Source organism: Mugil cephalus, chromosome 18 (assembly GCF_022458985.1).
Source record: "Mugil cephalus isolate CIBA_MC_2020 chromosome 18, CIBA_Mcephalus_1.1, whole genome shotgun sequence".
In the NCBI taxonomy this organism is placed as follows: Eukaryota; Metazoa; Chordata; class Actinopteri; order Mugiliformes; family Mugilidae; genus Mugil; species Mugil cephalus.
Window position 1 is genome coordinate 2,952,021 of NC_061787.1, and position 24,785 is coordinate 2,976,805.

The 24,785-nt window shown below is 40.9% G+C and overlaps 2 protein-coding genes across 2 annotated transcripts in view; both read right to left on the reverse strand.

Moving 5' to 3' along the window:
- The window catches only part of LOC124995449, a 756,577-nt gene that overhangs the window by 21,657 nt on the left and 710,135 nt on the right, over positions 1-24,785 (reverse strand). The window contains exon 18 of the mRNA XM_047567814.1: positions 96-1,893. Within this exon, the coding sequence (XP_047423770.1) occupies positions 96-1,893 (1,798 nt within the window). The remainder of the gene's footprint in view (positions 1-95; positions 1,894-24,785) is intronic.
- The window catches only part of LOC124995454 (NACHT, LRR and PYD domains-containing protein 12-like), a 53,346-nt gene continuing 40,525 nt past the window's right edge, over positions 11,965-24,785 (reverse strand). The window contains exons 9-11 of the mRNA XM_047567834.1: positions 14,337-14,513; positions 13,431-13,607; positions 11,965-12,689 (exon numbers count right to left, since the gene is read on the reverse strand). Of these exons, the coding sequence (XP_047423790.1) occupies positions 12,677-12,689; positions 13,431-13,607; positions 14,337-14,513 (367 nt within the window). The 3' untranslated portion in view covers positions 11,965-12,676. The remainder of the gene's footprint in view (positions 12,690-13,430; positions 13,608-14,336; positions 14,514-24,785) is intronic.

Here is a 24,785-nt window from a genome sequence, read left to right on the forward strand (position 1 = left end):
ATCATTACCATTCTGGATCCAGACTGAATGAGTATGAAACAGAGTGAGGTGATCATCTGATGAACATCTGATTGATTCTCTTGATCAGTACTCACTGAGCCTTTCTGCAGTTCCTCACAGCTGGCATCAGTCTCTGTCGTCCCTCATCTGATGTGTTGTACTTTTTCAGGTCCAACTCATCTAGAACCTCCTCTGACATCTGCAGCATGTAGGCCAGAGCTGAGCACTGGATCACAGAGAGTTTCTTCTTTGATCTGTTCTTTGACTTCAGAAACTCTTGGATCTCCTGATGAACTGAGAGGTCGTTCATCTCCATCAGACAGTGGAAGATGTTGATGCTTCTGTCAGGAGAGACTGTATAAGTGTTTATATTCTTCAAGTTGTAGATGGCTCTCTGGATGATTTCTGGACTGTTCTCTGTCTGACCCAGCAGACCTCCTAAGAGTCTGTGGTTGGACTCCAGAGAGAGGCCATGAAGGAAGCGAACAAACAGGTCCAGATGACCATTTTCACTCTCCAGAGATTTATACATCGCTCCATACAAGAAGTTATACAGAGACTTAGTGGAGTCTTGGTGGCCTTTCCTCAGGAAGTCTTTCAGTACCTCTATCTTCTTGTTGGTGTAACAGTGGAACATGTAGACTGCAGCCAGAAACTCCTGAACGCTCAGATGAACAAAGCAGTAGACTGATTTCTGGAAGATCACATTCTCTCTTTTGAAGATCTCTGTACAAACTCCTGAGTACACTGAGGCCTCTGTCACATCCAGACCACAGCGCTCCAGGTCTTCTTGGTAGAACATGATGTTTCCATCCTCCAGATGTTCAAATGCCAGCCTCCCCAGCTTCAGAAGAACTTCCCTGTCAGCCTCCATCAGCTCCTGTGGACTCATCTTATGTCCCTCATGGTACTTGTTCTTCTTCCTCTTTGTCTGAACCATCACAAAGTGTGAGTACATGTCAGTCAGGGTCTTGGGCAGCTCTCCTCTCTGCTCTGTAGTCAACATTTGCTCCAGAACTGTAGCAGTGATCCAGCAGAAGACTGGGACTCCACACAGGATGTGGAGGCTCCTGGAGGTCTTGATGTGGGAGATGATTCTGCTGGACAGCTCTTCATCTCTGAACCTCCTCCTGAAGTACTCCTCCTTCTGGGCGTCAGTGAAGCCTCGTACTTCTGTTACCCTGTCAACACATGTAGGAGGGATCTGATTGGCTGCTGCAGGTCGGGAAGTGATCCAGACCAGAGCCGAGGGAAGCAGCTTCCCCTTGATGAGGTTTGTCAGCAGCACGTTGACTGATGCCTTCTGTGTGACATCAGACACAACCTCACTGTTGTTGAAGTCCAGTGAAAGTCTGCTTTCATCCAGGCCGTCAAAGATGAACAAAAGTTTAAAGACAGCCAGCTCCTCTGCTGTGACCTTCTGTAATGTTGGATGGAAAACATGGAGCAGACTGAGAAGACTGTACTGCTCATCTTTGATCAAGTTCAGCTCCCTGAACGAAAGCACAATCACCACACTGACATCTTGGTTTTCCAAACCCTCTGCCCAGTCCAGAGTGAACTTCTGCACTGAGAAGGTTTTTCCAATGCCAGCGACGCCGTAGGTCAGAACCAGTCTGATGCGTCTCTGTTGGTCAGGTAAGGCTTTAAAGATGTTGTGGCACCTGATTGGAGTGTCATGGAGGGCCTCCATCTTGGAAGCTGTCTCAAGCTGCTTCACCTCATGTTGGGTATTAACCTCTTCACTCTGTCCCTCTGTGATGTAGAGCTCAGTGTAGATCCTGTTGAGGAAGGTTCCTCTTCCTCTTACATCAGTTCCTTCAGTCACATGTTCACATCTCCTCCTCAGACTGATCTTATGTTCATCTAAAACCTCCTGCAGACCAACATCAGCTGGAAAGAAGAAACAGTCATCCCTGTTTAAGTCACAAAGTACAGAAAACTGACTTTAAAGAGTTTATTTTTTCTCTTCTCATGATAACTCATTTTTAGAGGATACGTTAGAAACGCTCTTTGTTTTATCAGCTTCTGAGGGGCCGTGTCAGTGTTTGATTGACAGCAGCTCATCTGCAGCTCTTCATCTAACAGCTCACTGTGGTTGTTCCTTCCTTCTTTTAACTGCACTACCAACAAAATACTACTAATCAGGTAACAAACATTTCCTCTGGCTGTTTCCAAATAAAAGCCTCTTAGTGGTCGATTACAACAGGAACAGATCAATTTATATCAGCAGTAATTAACAAAGATCAGATATGAGTAAAATAAGGCTGGCATGTGAAGTTCAAGGAAAGAAAAGAGAATAAATAAAACTATAGGAATCTAAACTGATTTTACCAAGAGTCCATCAGCAGACAGATGGACAGTCTTACTTGTTCTGGATCTTTGTCCACACTGGGGACAGGAGGAGTGTTCTGATGAAGCAGACTGGTCCCAGTATGAGGTGATGCACTGTCTGCAGAACCAGTGTCCACAGCTGGTAGAGACTGGATCCTTCAGGACGTCCTGACACAAAGCACAGCAGGACAGCTGCTCCTCCACAGAAACATGACTCCTCTTCCTCTCACTGTCAACACATTTACACTTTTTTGGTGAAACATTTGACATGACTGTCCACGAAGCTCAGATGCTCACAGAGAACAGGACAAGCTCTCTGTGAGCCTGAAAGAATGGCTGCATGTCTCCAGTAGCTCTGTGAAGAATAACCTTTTATTCTTAGTGTGTTAATGGTTGTTTTTGTCTGCCTTGTTGTTGTGTTTCTGTGCCTTAAACCAATCAAAATGGTTTCTGGTCGTTTTTGTCTTTTTGTGCTGTTTTTATTTTGTTTTTTCTAGAGTCGTTGACTGTGCAACGTGAACGTGAACATGAAGCCTTTGGCAGCAGGATCGATGGACTGTGTGCACTTGATGGGACACAGAGGGAGCGTGCCATGAGAAGTGCTTTGCAGACCTGGTTCATAGGACCACAGTACGCCTGTGCCTGGCTTCAGACTCTTCAGGTGGACACGCTCCGTTTGAGTTTACATCCCTCCCTCAGCCACAAGGACAAGGAAACACCATGCGACACGATCCATGCCACTGTTGCTATGCAACTGGCCAAACAACCACATTGCATTGGACACTGTTTTGCTATAATGCTAATTCTGTACATTTGTTGACTGCACTCTTTATTTTTATTTTACTTTAATCTAATCTTATTTTGTCTTTCTTGTGGTTTTTATGAGTGTTTACTTTTATGTGCAACAAAGTTAGTGTGACAAAGTAATTTTTCCCGTGGATCATTAAAGTCTAAGATTTCAACTCTGCTGCTTTCATCAACACCAATGGACTCCTTCGTTTTCCTATCTGTCATATTAAACACTGAGTGATCTACCTGCTGTTTTTCAACACTTCCTGCAGAGACTTCACAGTAAAAGTATTCCATCAAAGAGAGCTGATTCTGTTCTTCACTGTTGTAGCTTGAGTTAGTTCAGTCTGAACTGAGCTTAGAAGAGTCTAAGAAGTGTTACTGACAGGGAACTGGACTGGTGGAGATGATTGATCAGATAAAGATCACATTCTAACTATACTGGCTGGTTGCTACACACTGACTATGGGATGAGAAAACTGCAGTTCAATCCATCTACTAGTACCCAGCTGTAAATTATTACAAACTTCAACATTAGGACAAATATATCTGACTATTGATGAGTGGACATTCTGAAATGGAGGTTCTCAGTGTTTTACTACAGAAATACCATCAGTACTTCCTGGTTCTAAAACCCAGACTAGGATCTGACCTACCTGCACTAAAACATCTGCATCATGACTATAAATCTTTCAGCAGAACATTTCTGCTTCATCCTAAAATCATCATCTTCCATCAGGTCAGTTTACAGTAGAAACAGTCTCTTACTTTGTGTCTGAGGGTTCAGGTTCTTCACTGAAGTCTGGAGGTTTGTGTTTAGACCAGTCACTCTTCATAGACAGACAGCTGGATACTGTGGACTCTGCTCTCTGTCTGTGGTACTGACCTCTGCAGAAAAAGAATATGTTGTACTCTCATCATTCGCTCATAAACTTTGAGGTGAAATCATTACATTGGTAGTAAACCCAAAAACTACAGTTGCTGCAGATAATGAGATGGTTTCATGTTTGTAACAGTCCTCTGACATTAGATTACAGCTATTCTAGGAGACTGACAGCTGTCAGAGAAGATTAGAGAAAGACACGACTCATTATTTCCATTTTAGTCACAAAAACCTTTTCAAAGTATTTTAGTAAAAAATAGTCAACCACTGGGGACAGAAAATATCCTGGAACTGACAGAGGTGAGTAAAATGAGTCATGAACAAGTTAGTAGTAGTACTCTTACTTTGTGTCTGAGGGTCCAGGTTCTTTACTGAAGTCTGGAGGTCTGTCTTTGGACCAGTCACTCTTCATAGACAGACAGCTGGATACTGTAGACTCTGCTCTCTGACTGTGATACTGACCTCTGCAGAAACAAATATGTTTGAATACAATAAAGATGCCATTTATCCCACAGTAGGGGATGAATTCAGTTATGGTTTATGTCTATGGTCTATGGTTATGGTTTTATAAGGAAAGTGGCCTTAACGTATGTTTTAAATTCTGTTTTAACTGAAAGTTTTTCAGTTGGCTGAAGAAATTAAAATATTTTAAACACAGTCCTGCCTCTCCAGACACTCAAAAGTGATTAGACATTTTGTCTGCAACATAAATATTTGTGGACATCATTAGAAGACAGAAGAATTTCAGGTAGAAAAGACACATCACAACATCCATTCAAGTGAGGAACTCTCTACTGGAAGGTAATGATGTCATACAAGTCAACCACAAAGCAAATACTCTACAAGTGCAAATAATTCATGAACCTGCAAGAAAAACCATAGCTGCTCTGGAACAGGATCTTTGGACAGATGAGACTCTTGACTCCTGATCTGAAGAATACAACATCATCTGTAAAACACAGTGAGATCATGAGCAGGAATAAATTCCAGTGAGTCAGAGTCATTTGCGTTTGTTGATGATGTGACAGACGCACTTAAGAGATATTCAGACAAAGGAAGAAAGATGACTGGATGGTGCTTCACAGTCCAGATGGAAAATGAGCCAAGACATAGTGTGAAAGAAAGTCAGAAGTTTGTGTAAAGTAAAGAAGTGGAATATTCTGCACAGGCCAAGTCAAACTTAACCTGATTTAAACATACTTCACTTAAAAGACAAAACTAAAGGAAGAATCAACAAGTGAAGACAGTAAAGACCAGGCTCAGCAGAACAAAAGAGGAAACCTATTCTGTGATGACGTGCATGGACTCAGACTTAGTCATTCAGTGCGTTTACATACATGTAAAAAACAAACAAACAAACAAAAAACGAATTATTGCCTAATCGGACTATATCAGTCAGTGCATGTCAACATGGTACTCCTATTAAAATCGGACTGCTCATTATCCGATTAAGACACCCAGATAATGCGACTGGAAGTCGTTTTTCTCCGGCATGTATACAGTGAATCGCATTGGATAATGCGTGTGCAAAGGCTCCACAACCGCTGCGCTGGCGTGTGATCCCGGAACAAAAACATCCAAGAAAGCCGGTCGCAGAAGAAGAAGAAGATAAACGGAGGCGCTAGAAGAATTGTCTGATGGATAGCGCGCATTTTTTTCTGCACCAGAAGTAGCGCAAACATTACTTACGAGAAAAAATGTACTATTATCAACCGGAAACGAGCCGTATTAACGTGGTATTAACCTGCTGAAAAGATACATGACGCCACCTAGTGTGGAGGATGAAGAGGACATGTTCCCATCAGTTATTCGATTTTCTCCACGGCATGTAAACACACTGATTGTCTGCAAATGATTCTGGACAAAGTGTTAAAAATTAGCATTTTATTTATGATGAGGAGAATTTGTCCAATCACTCCAGTCCCTGAAAATAGGAGGTTTGTGATTAATTAAATCTGTAAATTAAAGCTGAGACTGTATTCTTTAAACCCACCTTGATTTTAGAGACTGACAGAAGTGACTGAAAAGAGTCATGATCAAGTTAGTAGTAGTTCTCTTACTTTGTGTCTGAGGGTCCAGGTTCTTTACTGAAGTCTGGAGGTTTATTTTTGGACCAGTCACTCTTCATAGACAGACAGCTGGATACTGTAGACTCTGCTCTCTGTCTGTGGTACTGATCTCTGCAGATACAAACATGTTTTATTCTCATCAGCACAAGATAAGATAAGATAAGATAAGATAAGATAAGATAAGATAAGATAAGATAAGATAAGATAAGAAATTAATTCATCCTACAGGTTTATCCCAGGTTCTCTCTCCTCCCCTTTCACCATCTTCTGGCCTTTAATCAGTCTGAGAGATAAACCAGAAACACTGGTTCAGTTACAGTACTTCATGTTCATCAGGTAGATAACGCAACACAACACAACATAACAGTGTAGAGTGTAAATTGTGATTGGGCTGAAACCATATCCAAAGCATCAGATTATCAGAAAATGATGCAGTCGAAGAACTTGAAAATCACCACAGAGGTAGCTGGAGAAATGTAGAACAAGAATCTGGTGGAGTTGGCAGAAATCAATTTGATTTTTTTCTTACTTAAGTTTTTAAATCTGACTATGCAGTAATGAGTTGTATTCTGAATGTGCTTCAATAATCTGTTTTAATCATTAAACATAATGTAGTAAAACAACCACAAAGTAATGACGGATGTGTGTATTTCAACAAATGAAAATAAGAAAAATATATATTTCTGAGTTTACGAGATGCCCTTGAATGCACCATGATACCGCAGATACGCTTTACCGTATGACGTGTAGATAGCGGGACTGTGCCTCTACGAAGCGCAGATGGCGGTGACTGCAGTTTGGTTTCAGTGGTTGAATCAAACTCGTCTTCCATGTATAGTCCACATGAAGCAGAGAAAGAAAAATATTAAAACTCGCTTCGATTCAGTCTTTCCTCCTTCTGCTCTGAATCGAAATGGAGTCTGAACAAACTGAACACTTTCACATTCACTGACCAACGGCACGTCTTAAAATAGACACACACAACCCCCAAGGAAATTCCAACACACACACACATGTCTGTCTGTGTGTTTATTTCGTCCACCTAAGAGTTCCCACCTGTTCTCGTGACATTTGATCACCTTCTCAAGTGAGTTCCTCCTCCTCTCCATGTCCAGGCAGTGAGTTTATCTCTGGACTGGATCAGACTGTGCAGGTAGATTCAGGACACCATGAGAGAACAGCAGGGGTGTCACTAGGCTTTATGGACTAAATATTATTTAATTACTTGAATTATATGAGTGGATTGGATAAGGACGCACTAAAGGGGCTCGCTCTACCGTACACTACGAAGTGAAGGGAAACTGACAGATTTATAATCATATTTAAGTCCTTGATGACAGGTTATATGATTATTTATTTAAACTGATATGCTGGGCACTTTATATTGAATTTGTCGGCATTATTTAGTCATTATTCAGTCTGTACTCTGGCCCTGACAGGAACCAGACCAATGTGATCAGCATCAAACATGAAGAGAATCCCAAACTAAAGCAGAGGAGAAACAACACATGCTTCAGAGTGATCTGATTCTAAGGGAGGAAGACTTGAATGAAGAACATGTTGTAGAAATCAATTAGAAACTGGAGACAGAAAAGAGTGATGGAGAAATTAATCTTTGGAATGAATTTAAATTATGAGAAAAACGTGGATTCTGAGCTGATAACACAGACATGGGTCCCACACTGTGGTCGTATCTGGAAAACAGCTCTGACACAAACGCACCTGATGCCACTTTACTACCAACGTGACGTCGACCTGTTGTCAGCTGTGCAGGGAGGCAGCGCTAGGCTGCTCAGCTGGATGCTAACCAGTCTCTTTGGACTGAGTCTGCTTCTGTTCTGGTTCTGTTCCTGTGCTGCTTTCTCCATCTGAATGCTGAAGAATCCCACTGTGACCTGGGAGTCCACATGAACAGCTATTTTACCCCATTACCCCTGTGTAGAAGTAAAAGTAGCTTCATCTGTTCGTTCACTTCTACAGATCTCTTTCCAGAGTTGGTATCAGCTGCTGTGCTGTCCTTGATCATTTATTAGGTTGGATCAGACGTTACAGAGAAAAGAGGAAGGATTCATTCCAGGAACTACATTTATGGACAGTTTTAGCTCAATGCTAAATGCTAACCCATCACCTGCTCTACTGTCCACTGGTTAAACATGTGTCAGGTGAACTGCTTCTGAACATCTGGGAGCTCCGTGACCAAAACAACTTTGATCCTAAATACGCAGTAACAGAACTAATAAATAATTAAACTAAAAACTCAAGGGAGTTTCTTCTTTGCCACCGTCACCTTCATGCTGCAATATTTGTTTAGTGTTTAAAGTCACATCAAATATCAGCAGAATGTTCCCTGAATTCCTTCAACAGTTCAAAACACATCAACTTTGAGTTTCGTCTCACAAAACTGAGAAAGCAGCAGAAATATTCTCACTACAAGGAGGAAATATTCTGAAATGTTTCATATCTAAAGATCTACAAATGTGAAATGATTGAAGAACAACGTGATAAAAATCTAGTTTCTCTTCTATCTTCTTTATGTTGTGTCTTATTTTGTGAAGCTCTGATCAGTGAAGATGATTTCAGGCTGAAAGTGTCTCCAAGATATTAACAGTCAAACAGAAGAAACTGGAAACAGAGATGAACGCACTCTCAGAGTTATTCAGGTCCAAGGAAAAGTGGTGAACTGCAGCCTGCTGGTGGCGCTGTGCTGGACTGGATCAGACAGGAAAATGTTTCTAATATTTTGTCCACACTGTAACACACATCAGACTTTCAGAGCACGTACTGTAGATGGTGTTGTCAATTTGTCAGTGACTTCAGAGTCTTCCAACTAAATATTCTCCTAGAAAACTGAGTTAGAAACTCTTATGTTAATATCCTAACTTTAATACCACCTTAATATATTAATACCACCTTAACACTTTAAACATTTAATAGAACCTTGAGCCTTTGAAGACATAAAGGTCTCAGATAGGCTGATGTTAGGAGAGTGGAACTGATCATCTTATTCAAACTGAACTGACTTTATTTGTGGAAAGAGATAAAGGGATTTCCAGAGAGGATGAGGAGACATCACCACCTGGTGGCCTCTAGAGGAACTGCAGCTCATCAACATCTCTATCGGAGTTCGTTCTGAGAATCAGTGGGAAGCTTCCAGGAAATAGACTGACCCACTGAGGAGCTGCTTCTCCCAGTAAATACATAGATCCAGTGGGTAGTTCAGGGACCTCTAAACGTTTCTAGGATACTGTTACGACTCTAGTCCTAGTTTGTTTCAGGTGTGTGCTGCACGGAGGAGATGATTGGTGTGGGAGGCTCCGGTCCTGGACCCTGATTGGCCGCGGCTGATGGAGGACGCCTATATAAATATCCAAGATGGCGACCGGGGCTGGCGGCAGGTTTTCTCTCATCTACCTCTGCTCCCAACCAGCCACAATGTTTGATCCTTTGTTAAGCTGTAGGGGTGGACTGCCCTTTTTGTTCCCAGCTTTTCTCCTGTTTATTTAGTTAGGGAGGTAAGTGTTGTCATTTGTTTGATTTTGTTAGGTTAGTGGATTAATTTCAAGATAGGGTTGTTTGGTTTGTTATGTTGGCCTTGGACCACCCTTGGATTGTCTTGGTGGCTACTTGGGACAAGGGGAGGATGGGAGCCTAATCATGTTGTGTCCTAGACACCCCTAGATGGGGCATAACATATACATAGACTTCCTGCCTGTGGTGAGTTCACTGACTGAGATAAAGGTAGGATCTATCAATGTCTGTGGCGAGTTCATGAATAAACTGGTTGGTGACACATTGAAGTTCTAACTTGACCAAACACAGAAAGTGATGAAACAAACAAGAGCATGTACCAAATAATAAATTGTGTTTACAAGCATTGTCAATCCATTCCTAAAGATTCAATTTTTCAATTTGTTTATTCATTCATTCTTTTTAAGTCTTTGTACGTTTTGTCATTATTAAATCTTTAAACCTAGTCTTTAAACTAGATTTGGCAGTGGGAATGGACCAAAACCACTATTATTAGAAAAACCAGTGCTTCCTCAAAATTCTGTCTTTGGGAAAACTTAAAAATGTGAGAAAAGTAGCCAAAGATAAAGATAAGATAAAGAATTGTCTACAAATAAATAATTCCACTATTAATCATTATTAGGTTTATTAGATCCTGTACATCTATGAAGTCTATGATATTCATTATTAAACATATTTTGTGAAAAAATTACATATTTTAGTAAGGTGATGATTTGTATTTACGTGGTAAAACCAACATTTTATTTTTATTTTAAAAATCCAAGCACCCTGTATCATGGCTACATGTGTGACATTTTTAACAAATCAACCTGCTTGAAATCGGTCCAAAATTCAGCAAATTATTCTACATTAAAATTGCGGAGTACCTCTTTCCTTCATTAGTTTACATGCACCGCTACCTCTGCTGGCACTGTACCAGGGTAGCATAAGGAGAGGTCACTTCAGCACTGGACAGCTCCTGTGAACCCTCTCTAATGTCATTCTAACACAAGGAGAGGTCACTTCAGCACTGGACAGCTCCTCTGGGGTCATTCATCATCTCATCTTGAGGCTTTTAGGAGAATTTATAGTACTGCGTTTGGGTCCCACAGGAACCTACACCAGTGTGACTAATTTCTGCTTCCCTCTGTAACAAATTAACTTCAGTAACTGCTATGTCTTTTTTGCAAGTTGGGTCATTTGTGCTTCCACTTCCTGCTTCACTTTCAACAATGGCAACTGAAACTTTGCTCGAAATTTTGCCGAACACGAAGAACGACTGTATCTCCAAACCTCCTCAGTTGACCTTACCGATTCTGATACTCTTCTGAGGTCTGCTTCGACAATCTGGAGTGGACACAAGTTTCTATCAGCAACTTTTTTCTGCAACAGATGAGACCCGGTACATTGAGCTTCCAAGCTAGACCCATGATTTGGAGGCAATATTAAATGTTGTCATCAGATAAAGATGTTCTACTTTTGGTTTGCTTGTCAGACCAACCTGTCACTGGGACCTGTGTCAAGTCAAGATTAGGACAGATGACATAGTAGTTACAGAAGATGAATGAATGAGTGGATGAAATTGGGGTGAACTAGGATCCCTAATAGATGCTGGGGCAAAATTCTATGTCCACCATAATCCAAATTGACCATTTCTTTGGCAGAAATTCATATATCGAGCAGTGTTTACCGATTGTACACCAGTAAAGAGTCAACATTTGTAACACAAACACACTGGCTCCATCTTCTTCTCCCACAATGCAAAGGACATAAACGTGTAATAATAACAATAATAATAAGTATATGGCTATAGTCTGTTGATGAACCAATACTCATATGGGACTGGAGGAATCTGTTCTGATCCTGTATTCTTTCTCCAGTGAATGGTACTTTAATGACCCACTAATGAGGCTCCAGTCTCAAACTTTGAACGAAGATGAAACCTTTAGGGAAATGATGTCAGACTGCGTTCAATCCCTGGAATGTACCACATGCTGAAATGACACTGAACCCCCAGTTTCTCCCAGTGCCTGGCACTAGAGTGTGAATGTGTGTATAGATGGTTACACATGGATAGATGTGTAACTGTGACTATAAAAAGGTTTATACAAATAGGTATAAAGAAGTTATATAAAAACTAGACCATTCACCAAAACATTTTGCTTCACCACAGCTCCCTTCTCATTTGTAACTGAACTGATTTGAACTACACATATAAAACATTAAATACAACACTGTAGTGGTTTTTCATGCTGTAACTTGTCCTAGTGTTTCCCTTCTTGTTCCAACAATAAAAATTCACTTCATCCTGACATCCAGAGCAGCTGGGTGGAGCCACTGCAGGATCATTTGTGGAGGATTTAGTTTAAATTGAAGGAAATCAGGAAAGATTTTATTATTTATTCTCTTTTCATTGACATGTTTTGCAAATCATTTACAATTTAAAAATAACAAGAGTGGGTTAATGCAATAAAAAGAGAAAACGAAGTGGGGAGATCCCTTATGTAGCGATCACTTTAAATCAGGGACAGAATCCAGCATTTTCCAAGCATAATGTCTTGTTTGTTTACTTTGTTTTAACACTATGTCCAACACATTTCTTTTCATAAAGGCAAGTTAGGCTAATGTCTATAACATAGATTACAAAGAGATGTTGTTTATTCAAAACTACTCACAACGAGAAAGAGATCTGGGATTAAACAGTTACTTGTTGTTGTGATTGTGTTACTGTACAGAGTACAATGCATTTGTATGATAAATAAAGAGAAAAGAATAAGTCTGTATATGTTGGATTTAACAGAGACTATTTACATCAATGATTCGCTCGTTACAATGTGCTGCTGTTATGGCAAAGAAATAAAAAATGTCACTGATGTTGACTCAGTGGAGTCCATAGAGCCGCAGGAGCAGAAACACATGTATCTGCCGAGTGAGAGAAACTGAACACTGGCTGCATCACTGGGAGAAGAATGTTTGTGACTGAGCTGCTCACTTCTTCATCAACATCAGCATTTATCTGCAGTCAGAGTCTCTGTCCACACAAGCTGCTGCTGCTTCAACCTCTGGATCATCAGGACACAGCTCATCCTGTTTATCACAACTTCCACCTGTAGAGAGGAGGAGAAAGAAGAGAGGAGGTGAAGGAGTGTTTCCCTTCATCATCACATCCAGTAGAAAGAGCAGCAGGGACTTGAGTCCTGTTCAGAGCAGCAGTGGAGCAGCTGTGGAGCTCAGCCAGCTTCCTTTCAGCTTCATGTTAACGTGTTGGAGTCAACACACACAGACCTGCAGAGACTTTTAGCATCAAGTCTGTTTCCTCTGCAGATTTCACTAAGAAACTGCTGAGAGTCCTGAACGCTTCATTACTGCACCAACACTTTAGTGATGGATTTACTGCTGCTCCATGGAAACAAAGATCAGCTGACTAAGAAACTCATGGTTACTAAATGTAACGCTGCTTCTGTGATGTTCAGGCTTCAGTCAGACTGATCTCAGAGCTGTGATCAGTTGTTGATCAGATGTGATGAATGACCACCACTGTCTCTATACATCTTGGAAGGCTGTCAGCTGGAATCCAGCTTTATTTCCTGGACACATCAACACAACAACAACAGTCGTCTTCACATCAACTCAAACACATGATCACAACAAGCTTCTGGCTCATCTGATTGGCTGACTGTTGTCTCTCTCTCTGTCTTTCTGTCCAATCCTGAAGCCTGTCTCCATTCTCCTCTCACAGCTTCACTGAGAAGCTGCAGGTTTACAGGAAACACTGGATCTTTGATACTAACTGTGTTTAGGACGATACTGATGAAAGCAGCATGGACTGACTGGAACCCTCTACTCACCCCAGATCCTCCAGTTTATAGTCTGGATTCTCCACAAGATCAAGAAGCTGCTTCACATCTGAATCCTTCAGGTTGTTGTTTTCTCTCAGGTCGAGATGTTTCAGATGGGAGGGGTTGGACTTCAGAGCTGAGACCAGAGAATCACAGCTGATCTCTGACAACCTGCAGTTCTCCAATCTGAATAAAGAATAAAAGATGGAGATTAAATCATAAATAATTCAATCACATGTGTTCAGGTGTTAAATGTTCAGCTGAACATCACTGTGTCCTAACAGCCTTTAAGCTTCATTGACTTTAACAACTAACAGAGCACATTTTCTACAGTTTCTGCTACAAACACTGGTCTTGAACTAAAGGACATTTACAGATTTATGGAGGAAAGTTGTAGATGAAGATGAATTAGATTCAGTTGGTGATTAAACATATCCGATCTACAACAGTAACAGACAGTGAACTGACCTCAGAGTCTCCAGTCTACAGTCTGGACTCTCCAGAAAACCACACAGCTGCTTCACTCCTGAATCCTTCAGCTTGTTGTCACTCAGGTCCAGATGTTTCAGATGGGAGGGGTTGGACTTCTGAGCTGGTCCCAGAGAATCACAGCTGATGTGTGACAAACTGCAGCTCCACAACCTGCATGGATAATAAAAGATGTAGATTAAATCAGAAATAATTCAATCAGATGTGTTCAGGGTTTAAATGTTCACCTCAATGTTACTTATTCACCAGATAAGTTTATTACATAAAATGGTTCTGAACTATTTTCTACAGTTTCTGCTACAAACACTGGTCTTGAACTAAAGGACATTTACAGATTTATGGAGGAAAGTTGTGGATGAAGATGAATTAGATTCAGTTGGTGATTAAACATATCAGATCTACAACAGTAACAGACAGTGAACTGACCTCAGAGTCTCCAGTCTACAGTCTGGACTCTCCAGAAAACCACACAGCTGCTTCACTCCTGAATCCTTCAGGTTGTTGTTGTTACTCAGCTCCAGATGTTTCAGATGGGAGGGGTTGGACTTCAGAGCTGAGACCAGAGAATCACAACTGATCTCTGACAAACTGCAGCTCTCCAATCTGAATAAAGAATAAAAGATGTAGATTAAATCTCCTCTCCATGTCTGAGTGACTTTGTCCTTGTGTTATTGTGGATCTCCATCATGTCTTCTACACACAGTAATATGTGACAGTGTGAGGTGTGTGAGCTCCTTCCAGCAGCTGTGGTTCAGAGAGAATGGACTGATACATGGATCACAGCAGGTTTGACTCCAAATGAAATGTGAGTGAATGATGATGAAACAGCAGGAAGCTCAGACACTAAACACACCTCAAACACCTGCATCTGAACACATGATCTCATCTGTGTGTGTTGAGCAGGAATGAAGCATCAACATTATACAGTTATTAAAATGAATTTAGATTTGTCTTCAGTTTGAGGAACAATAAAGTTGTGGATGAAGATGAATTAGATTCAGTTGGTGTTTAAACATATCAGATCTACAACAGTAATAGACAGTGAACTGACCTCAGAGTCTCCAGTCTACAGTCTGGACTCTCCAGAAAACCACACAGCTGCTTCACTCCTGAATCCTCCAGGATGTTGTCACTCAGGTCCAGATGTTTCAGATGGGAGGGGTTGGACTTCAGAGCTGAGACCAGAGAATCACAGCTGATCTCTGACAAACTACAGTTCTTTAGTCTGAATAGAGAATAAAAGATGTGGTAATCAGTGTCAGGACTGATGTGAGTTTTCTGTGAATACTTTCAGGTCTAAGTTAATAATGTTTTCTCTTGCTTTCTAATCTATGTCATTTATCTGCTGTATCTTCTAGCCTAGCTTCCATCCACTATACTGCAACAGTAATATTTAGGCTACGTGTGCTTGTCTGCTGGGTTGAGAATTAGGCAACAGGTGTTGGTGAGCTGTTGTTTGGAGAGACATACTCAAGGAGAAATGTATTGGAGTCCATGGTGTTCGTACCAAACAGTTGTGTTTCTAAGTCAGATTTAGTTGTAAACAGACTTTTTGAACCTGTGTTTGCTGCCTGGTTGCTAGCATGTTTTATGCATACGTTACTGAGTGTGTTTCACTAAATGTATCTTTAACTATCTGACTATAACCACTAAGATAAATAAGAGCAGAAGTCCATGTATCACATGTTGTTTATTTGATAGAGTGCTTCATTTCCTCTTTAAGCTTCATTGACTTTAACATTTTCTACAGTTTCTGCTTCAAACACTCGTCTTGACCTAAAGGACATGTACAGATTTATGGAGGAAAGTTGTGGATGAAGATGAATTAGATTCAGTTGGTGATTAAACATATCAGATCTACAACAGTAACAGACAGTGAACTCACTCCAGAGTCTCCAGTCTACAGTCTGGACTCTCCAGAAAACCACACAGCTGCTTCACTCCTGAATCCTTCACCTTGTTGTTACTCAGGTCCAGATGTTTCAGATGGGAGGGGTTGGACTTCAGAGCTGAGACCAGATAGTAACAGCTGATCTCTGACATGTTGCAGTAATTCAATCTAAATAAAGAATAAAAGACGGGAGTTTAAGTTTGTTCTTCAAATCAGGTGTTCAGAGCTGAAGAAGGTTCAGAATGAACAAGTTTAAAGTTGAAGATGTTTTGTTCCTTCACAGTGAACTCTTATAGATTCTGGTCCAGACAAACAAAGACATTTGAATACATCGCCTTGAACTCTGATAGAGTGGCATCATGATGTTTTAACATTTTATAAAATAAATCATTCAATAGCTGATTCGGCTAAAATATAAAATAATTGTTAGTTGCTGGTCTGCCCTTAATTTGAAAAAACTACAAAGTGGAAATCAAGAGTGTCAGAGTTTCAGAGTTAATCATCCAGTGGAGGATTTTTCTTCTTCTATGAAGCTTTGAAATATGGAGCTCAACATGGCTCTGCCACAGTCAATGGACTAAACCACAGAAGAAGAAACCAGACTTCACCATGAAGATCCTCAGTGTGGATCAGTAGAATATCAGCCTGATGTCACCACAACTTTACCATCATATTCATCTGAGCACACAAAGAAAACATGGAGTCTGACCTCAGAGTCTCCAGTTTATAGTCTGGACTCTCAACAAGATGAAGAAGATGCTTCACATCTGAATACTGAAGATTGTTTCCACTCAGGTCCAGATGTTTCAGATGGGAGGGGTTGGATTTCAGAGCTGAGACCAGAGATTCACAGCTGATCTCTGAAACACTGGAGTCCTCCAGACTGAATAAAGAATAAAAGATGTGAGATTACAAAGTTCCTGCTTGGAGACACTCAAACATGTGTTTAGAGCTTAAGGTTCAGAATGAACAAGTTTATAAAATGGAAACTTCAAACATTTAAAGCCAACAGGAAGTAGCTTTAAACAGTCAAACAGAATAAGTGAAGAAGAACTCTCATTAATATTAATAATAACATAAAGATGTAGTGACTTCAGCTCTGATCTCTGACAGCTCCACCAGAGGCTCCATCTCTACAAACTCATGTTGTGCAGACAAATTTATTTCTGATTCCAATGAAGATTCTCAAGTTTCAAAGGACAAAAACACATCAGGATGAATTCAAACAAAGTCACTGATGCTGTTAATTTTGAATATGTCACTATAATCATCACTAGACTCCACGAGCAGATAATGAACATTTATTAGTTCCAGTCTGATGTGGTGGAAATTATTCTAGTTCTGTTCTAAATGTCTGACAGAATTTAAAGTGGAAACCAAGAGTATCAGAGTTTCAGATTCAATCATCCAGTGGAGGATTTTTCTTCTTCTGTGAAGCTCAACATGGCTCTGCCACAGTCAATGGACTAAACCACAGAAGAAGAACACAGACTTTACCATGAAGATCCTCAGTGTGGATCAGTAGAATATCAGCCTGATGTCACCACAACTTTACCATCATATTCATCTCAGCACACAAAGAAAACATGGAGACTGACCTCAGAGTCTCCAGTTTATAGTCTGGACTCTTCTCAAGATCAAGAAGCTGCTTCACATCTGAATCCTTCAGGAAGTTTTCCCTCAGGTCCAGATGTTTCAGATGGGAGGGGTTGGACGTCAGAGCTGAGACCAAATAATCACAGCTGATCTCTGACAAACTGCAGTCATACAATCTGAATAAAGAATAAAAGATGTAGATTAGATGATGAATAATTCAGTCAGATGTGTTCAGGTTTTAAATGTGCAGCTCAACATTACTGTGTCCTAACAGTCTTTAAGCTTCATTGACTTTAACGACTAACAGTGGACATTTTCTACAGTTTCTGCTACAAACACTCGTCTTGAACTAAAGGACATTTACAGATTTATGGAGGAAAGTTGTGGATGGATATGAATTAGATTAATTTGGTGATTAAACATATCAGATCTACAACAGTAACAGACAGTGAACTGACCTCAGAGCCTCCAGTCTACAGTCTGGACTCTCCAGAAAACCACACAGCTGCTTCACTCCTGAATCTTTCAGGATGTTGTTACTCAGGTCCAGATGTTTCAGATGGGAGGAGTTGGACTTCAGAGCTGGTCCCAGAGAATCACAGCTGATCTCTGACAAACTGCAGTTCTTTAATCTGAATAAAGAATAAAAATGAGCTCCATTTAAATTCATGATGTGTTTCATGGTGACTCAGAGCAGCAGCCTTCAGTCTGACTCAACAACATCAGTAACAGTCTGTGACTGTGTATTTAGTTTTATCATCAGTGGAGAAGGGAATGGACTGTTGCACCAAAGCAGCATATTTACCAGGACTTGTTGTTTTAAGATTGGAGGCCAGTGATAGTTTGGGGAGTTTCGGTGATGTATGAAATGTTCTGAGTAATAGTTGATGATATATGATTGATATAAATGAGAAGACTTGTAAATGTGAACATTTATCAACTAAGAACATCTGACAGATAGGTCAATGATCTGAAGTGAATAAATAAAGAAAACCTATAGCAGCTCCAGTCAGTGAACTGACCTCAGAGTCTCCAGTCTACAGTTTGGACTCTCCAGTCCAGCAGACAGATGCTTCACTCCTGAATCCTTCAGGTCATTATAACTCATGTCCAGCTCTGTCAGATAGGAAGGGTTGGACTTCAGAGCTGAGGCCACAATTTCACAGTGAGTCTCTGAAAGTCCACATCCAGTTAATCTGTGATTAGAAAACATATAAATCTGTTATAAAATCAGATCATTTACACCTAGATCCAGACTGAATGAGTATAAAACAGAGTGAGGTGATCATTTGATGAACATCTGATTGATTCTGTTAATGATCAGGACTCACTGAGCCTTTCTGCAGTTCCTCACAGCTGGGATCAATCTCCGCCGTCCCACATCTAATGTGTTGTACTTCTTCAGGTCCAACTCATCCAGAACCTCCTCTGACATCTGCAGCATGTAGGCCAGAGCTGAGCAGTGGATCTCAGAGAGTTTCTTCTTTGATCTGTTCTTTGACTTCAGAAACTCTTGGATCTCCTGATAAACTGAGAGGTCGTTCATCTCCATCAGACAGTGGATGATGTTGATGCTTCTGTCAGGTGAGACTGTATAAGTGTTCATATTCTTCAGCTTGTTGATGGCTCTCTGGATGATTTCTGGACTGTTCTCTGTCTGACCCAGCAGACCTCCTAAGAGTCTGTGGTTGGACTCCAGAGAGAGGCCATGAAGGAAGCGAACAAACAGGTCCAGGTGACCATTTTTACTTAGCAGGGATTTCTTCATGGTTCCATACAGGAAGTCCTCAAGGCACTTAGTGTAGTCCTGGTGGTCTTTTCTCAGGAAGTCTTTCAGTACCTCTATCTTCTTGTTGGCGTAACAGTGGAACATGTAGACTGCAGCCAGAAACTCCTGAACGCTCAGATGAACAAAGCAGTAGACTGATTTCTGGAAGATCACACTCTCTCTTTTGAAGATCTCTGTACAAACTCCTGAGTACACTGAGGCCTCTGTCACATCCAGACCACAGCGCTTCAGGTCTTCTTGGTAGAACATGATGTTTCCTTCCTCCAGATGTTCAAACGCCAGCCTCCCCAGCTTCAGAAGAACTTCCCTGTCAGCCTCCATCAGCTCCTGTGGACTCGTCTCATGTTCCTCATGGTACTTGTTCTTCTTCCTCTTTGTCTGAACCATCACAAAGTGTGAATACATGTCAGTCAGGGTCTTGGGCAGCTCTCCTCTCTGCTCTGTAGTCAACATGTGCTCCAGGACTGTAGCAGTGATCCAGCAGAAGACTGGGACTCCACACAGGATGTGGAGGCTCCTTGAGGTCTTGATGTGGGAGATGATTCTGCTGGACACCTTTTCATTACTAAACCTCCTCCTGAAGTACTCCTCCTTCTGGGCGTCAGTGAAGCCTTGTACTTCTGTTACCCTGTCAACACATGTAGGAGGGATCTGATTGGCTGCTGCAGGTCTGGAAGTGATCCAGACCAGAGCCAAGGGAAACAGGTTCCCCTTGATGAGGTTTGTCAGCAGTACGTTGACTGATGCCTTCTGTGTGACATCAGACACAACCTCACTGTTGTTGAAGTCCAGTGAAAGTCTGCTTTCATCCAGGCCGTCAAAGATGAACAACAGTTTCCAGACAGCCAGCTGCTCTGCTGTGACCTTCTGTAATGTTGGATGGAAAACATAGAGCAGCCTGAGAAGACTGTACTGCTCATCTTTGATCAAGTTCAGCTCCCTGAACGAAAGCACAATCACCACACTGACATCTTGGTTTCCAAACCCTCTGCCCAGTCCAGAGTGAACTTCTGCACTGAGAAGGTTTTTCCAACACCAGCGACGCCGTAGGTCAGAACCAGTCTGATGTGTCTCTGTTGGTCAGGTGAGGCTTTAAAGATGTCGTGGCACCTGATTGGAGTGTCATGTAGGGCCTTCATCTTGGAAGCTGTCTCAAGCTGCTTCACCTCATGTTGGGTATTAACCTCTTCACTCTGTCCCTCTGTGATGTAGAGCTCAGTGTAGATCCTGTTGAGGAGGGTTCCTCTTCCTCTTACATCAGTTCCTCAGACTGATCTTATGTTCATCTAAAACCTCCTGCAGGCCAACATCATCTGGAAAGAAGAGCAAACAAGAGACAGAGAGAAAACAGTCATCCCTGTTTGAAGTCACAACGAACAGAAAACTGCCATGTGAATGACTTGTGAATCATTTGGCTTCTTGTCATAATAACACATTTTTAGTTTTAGAAACGTTAGAAAATGCTTTTTCCTCTAAGGGGGCATGTCGGTGTTTGATTGACAGCAGCTTGTCTACAGCTCTTTATCTATCAGCTCACTGTGGTTGTTCCTTCCTCTCTGTAATATTTAAGACTGATCCACTCATAAGATGATAAAATGTCCATCTCTTGTTTTTAACTGCACTATATCAAAAGACAAACATTTCCTCCGGCTTTTTCTCAATAAAATCCTCTTAGTTGTTGATTACAATAGGAACAGATTAATTTATATCAGCAGTAATTAACAAAGATCAGTTATGAGTAAAATAAGGCTGATATGTGAAGTGCAGGGGAACAAAATAGAATAAATAAAACTATAGTAATCTAAGAACTTATTTTAGCAATAGTCCATCAGCAGGCAGATGTAGAGTCTCACTTGTTCTGGATCTTTTTCCACACTGGGGACAGGAGGAGTGTCCTGATGAAGCAGACTGGTCCCAGTATGAGGTGATGCACTGTCTGCAGAACCAGTGTCCACAGCTAGTAGAGACTGGATCCTTCAGGACGTCCTGACACAAAGCACAGCAGGACAGCTGCTCCTCCACATAAACATGACTCCTCTTCCTCTCTCTGTCAACACATTTCTTCATCATTAAAATCATTTACAGATTGTCAACATTTGACATCACTGTCCAGAAGCTCAGACGCTCACAGAGAACAGAAGAAATTTGAATTGACTTCCTTTTATTTCAACTCTCCTGCTTTCATCAACACCAATCAACTGCTTTTCCTATCTGTCTGTCTTATTAAACACTGAGTGATCTACCTGCTGTTTGCTGTTGATACAAACTCAACACTTCCTGCAGAGACTTCACAGCAGAAGCTTCCATCAAAGAGAGATGATTCTGTCCTTCACTGTTGTAGCTTGAGTTAGTTCAGTCTGAACGGAGCTTAGAAGAATCTAAGAAGTGTTACTGATAGTGAACTGGACTAATAGGGAGGATTGATCAGATAAAGATCACATTCTACCAATACTGGCTGGTTACTACACACTGACTATGGGAGGATGAGAAAACTGCAGTTCAATCCATCCACTAGTACCCAGCTGTAAATCTTTACACACTTCAACATTAGGACAAATATATCTGAATATTGATGAGTGGACATTCTGAAATGAAGGTTCTCAGGTGTTTTACTACCGAAATACTATCAGTACTTCCTGGTTCTAAAACCCAGACAAGGATCTGACCTACCTGCACTAAAACATCTGCATCATGACTATAAATCTTTCAGCAGAACATTTCTGCTTCATCCTAAAATCATCATCTTCCATCAGGTCAGTTTACAGTAGAAACAGTCTCTTACTTTGTGTCTGAGGGTCCAGGTTCTTCACTGAAGTATGGAGGATTTATTTCTTTGGACCAGTCACTCTTCATAGACAGACAGCTGGATACTGTAGACTCTGCTCTCTGACTGTGGTGCTGACCTCTGCAGAAACAAATATGGTTTATTCTCATCATTTACTGATAAAAGTTTAACTAGCTCCACTGGTAGTTTCTTATATATTTAAGATAAAATTTTAATTCGTCCTACAGGTTTATTCACACAACACAACACAACACAACACAACACAACATAACACAACACAACACAACACAACACAACGTAAAACAAAAGTTGATGACTGGTCTATAATACATTGACATAATACAGAAGTCAAAAGCAGCAGAACAACCACTATCAATTGGTTAATTCATGAATCACATGTTGGTTTCAATGGTTGAATCAAATTCTTGCATTCTGACTCGCCTTCTCTCTACAGTCCACAAGAATAAGAAACAGACAAATATTACAAATAAAACTCATCCTGTTACAGTTGTCAGTTTTGTTCCTTTTGCTCTGAATCAAAATAAACCAACTCACTGAACACTTTCACTTTCACTGCTTCTCCATTGATCACCTGGTCAGGTGAGCTCATCAGGACCAAAAAGTCTTTCAAGAGACACCAACATTTCTGTCTGTGTGTTTGTTTCGTCAGACTCAGAGTTCCCTCCCTGCCCTCATGAAACTTGATCTCCTGCTCAGGTGAGCTCCTCCCCTCTACATTTCCGGGCAGTGAGTTTATCTCTGGGCTGGATCAGACTGTGCAGGTAAATTCAGGACATCATTAGAGAACAGTGTTTCACTCTGGCCCTGAGAGGAACCAGACCAATGTGGTCAGCATCAAACATGAAGAGTATCCCAAACTAAAGCAGAGGAGAAACAACACATGCTTCAGAGTGATCTGATTCTAAGGGAGGAAGACTTGGATGAAGAACATGTTGGAGAAATCAGTTAGAACTGGAGACAGAAAAGAGTGATGCAGAAATTAATCTTTGAAATGATGAGAATAAAGTGGATTCTTTCAGTGTAACAGCAGTGTGTTAGTGTGACTTAGTGAAGACTCATGGAGTGATGATGATGGAACAAACAGTCAAAGCTTTAACTTGAGTGAAAGGAACAGGATCTGTTAGAGGAGCTTCCTTCTGAACAATAAGACTGACATTAAATGTGACTTGGAGACAGGGAGGTTTAGCTCCATGACAGACTGGCTTGTTGCTACACACTGACTATGGGAGGATGAGAAAACTGCAGTTCAATCCATCCACTAGTACCCAGCTGTAAATCTTTCAACACTTCAACATTAGGACAAATATATCTGAATATTGATGAGTGGACATTCTGAAATGGAGGTTCTCAGTGTTTTACTAAAGAAATACCATCAGTACTTCCTGGTTCTAAAACCCAGACTAGGATTTGACCTACCTGCACTAAAACATGTGCATCATGACTATAAATCTTTCAGCAGAACATTTCTGCTTCATCCTAAAATCATCATCTTCCATCAGGTCAGTTTACAGTAGAAACAGTCTCTTACTTTGTGTCTGAGGGTCCAGGTTCTTCACTGAAGTATGGAGGATTTATTTCTTTGGACCAGTCACTCTTCATAGACAGACAGCTGGATACTGTAGACTCTGCTCTCTGACAGTGGTACTGACCTCTGCAGAAACAAATATGGTTTATTCTCATCATTTACTGATAAAAGTTTAAGTAGCTACACTGGTAGTTTCTTATATATTTAAGACAAAAATGTAATTCGTCCTACAGGTTTATTCCAGGTTCTCTGTCCTTCTCTTCCTCCATCTTCTGACCTTTAGTCAGCCTGAAAGATAATCCAGTAACACTAGTTCAGTTACAAAAGTTCAGGTTCATCAGGTAGATGACGAAACACAACACAACACAACACAACACAACACAACACAACACAACACAACACAACACAACGTAAAACAAAAGTTGATGACTATCAATTGGTTAATTCATTAATCACACATTGGTTTCAATGGTTGAATCAAACTCTTGCATTCTGATTCGCCTTTTCTCTACAGTCACCAAGAAGAAGAAACAGACAAATCTTACAAATAAAAATCATCCTGTTACAGTTGTCAGTTTTGTTCCTTTTGCTCTGAATCAAAATAAACAAACTCACTGAACACTTTCACTTTCACTGCTCCTCCATTCATCACCTGGTCAGGTGAGCTCATCAGGACCAAAAAGTCTTTCAAGAGATACAAACATTTCTGTCTGTGTTTGTTTTGTCAGACTCAGAGTTCCCTCCCTGTTCTCATGAAACTTGATCTCCCGCTCAGGTGAGCTCCTCCTCTCTACATTTCCGGGCAGTGAGTTTATCTCTGGGCTGGATCAGACTGTGCAGGTAAATTCAGGACATCATTAGAGAACAGTGTTTCACTCTGGCCCTGAGAGGAACCAGACCAATGTGGTCAGCATCAAACATGAAGAGTATCCCAAACTAAAGTAGAGGAGAAACAACACATGCTTCAGAGTGATCTGATTCTAAGGGAGGAAGACTTGGATGAAGAACATGTTGGAGAAATCAGTTAGAAACTGGAGACAGAAAAGAGTGATGCAGAAATTAATCTTTGAAATGATGAGAATAAAGTGGATTCTTTGAGTGGAACAGCAGCGTGTAAGTGTGACTTAGTGAAGACTCATGGAGTGATGATGATGGAACAAACAGTCAAAGCTTTAACTTGAGTGAAAGGAACAGGATCTGTTAGAGGAGCTTCCTCCTGAACAATAAGACTGACATTAAATGTGACATGAAGACAGGGAGGTTTAGCT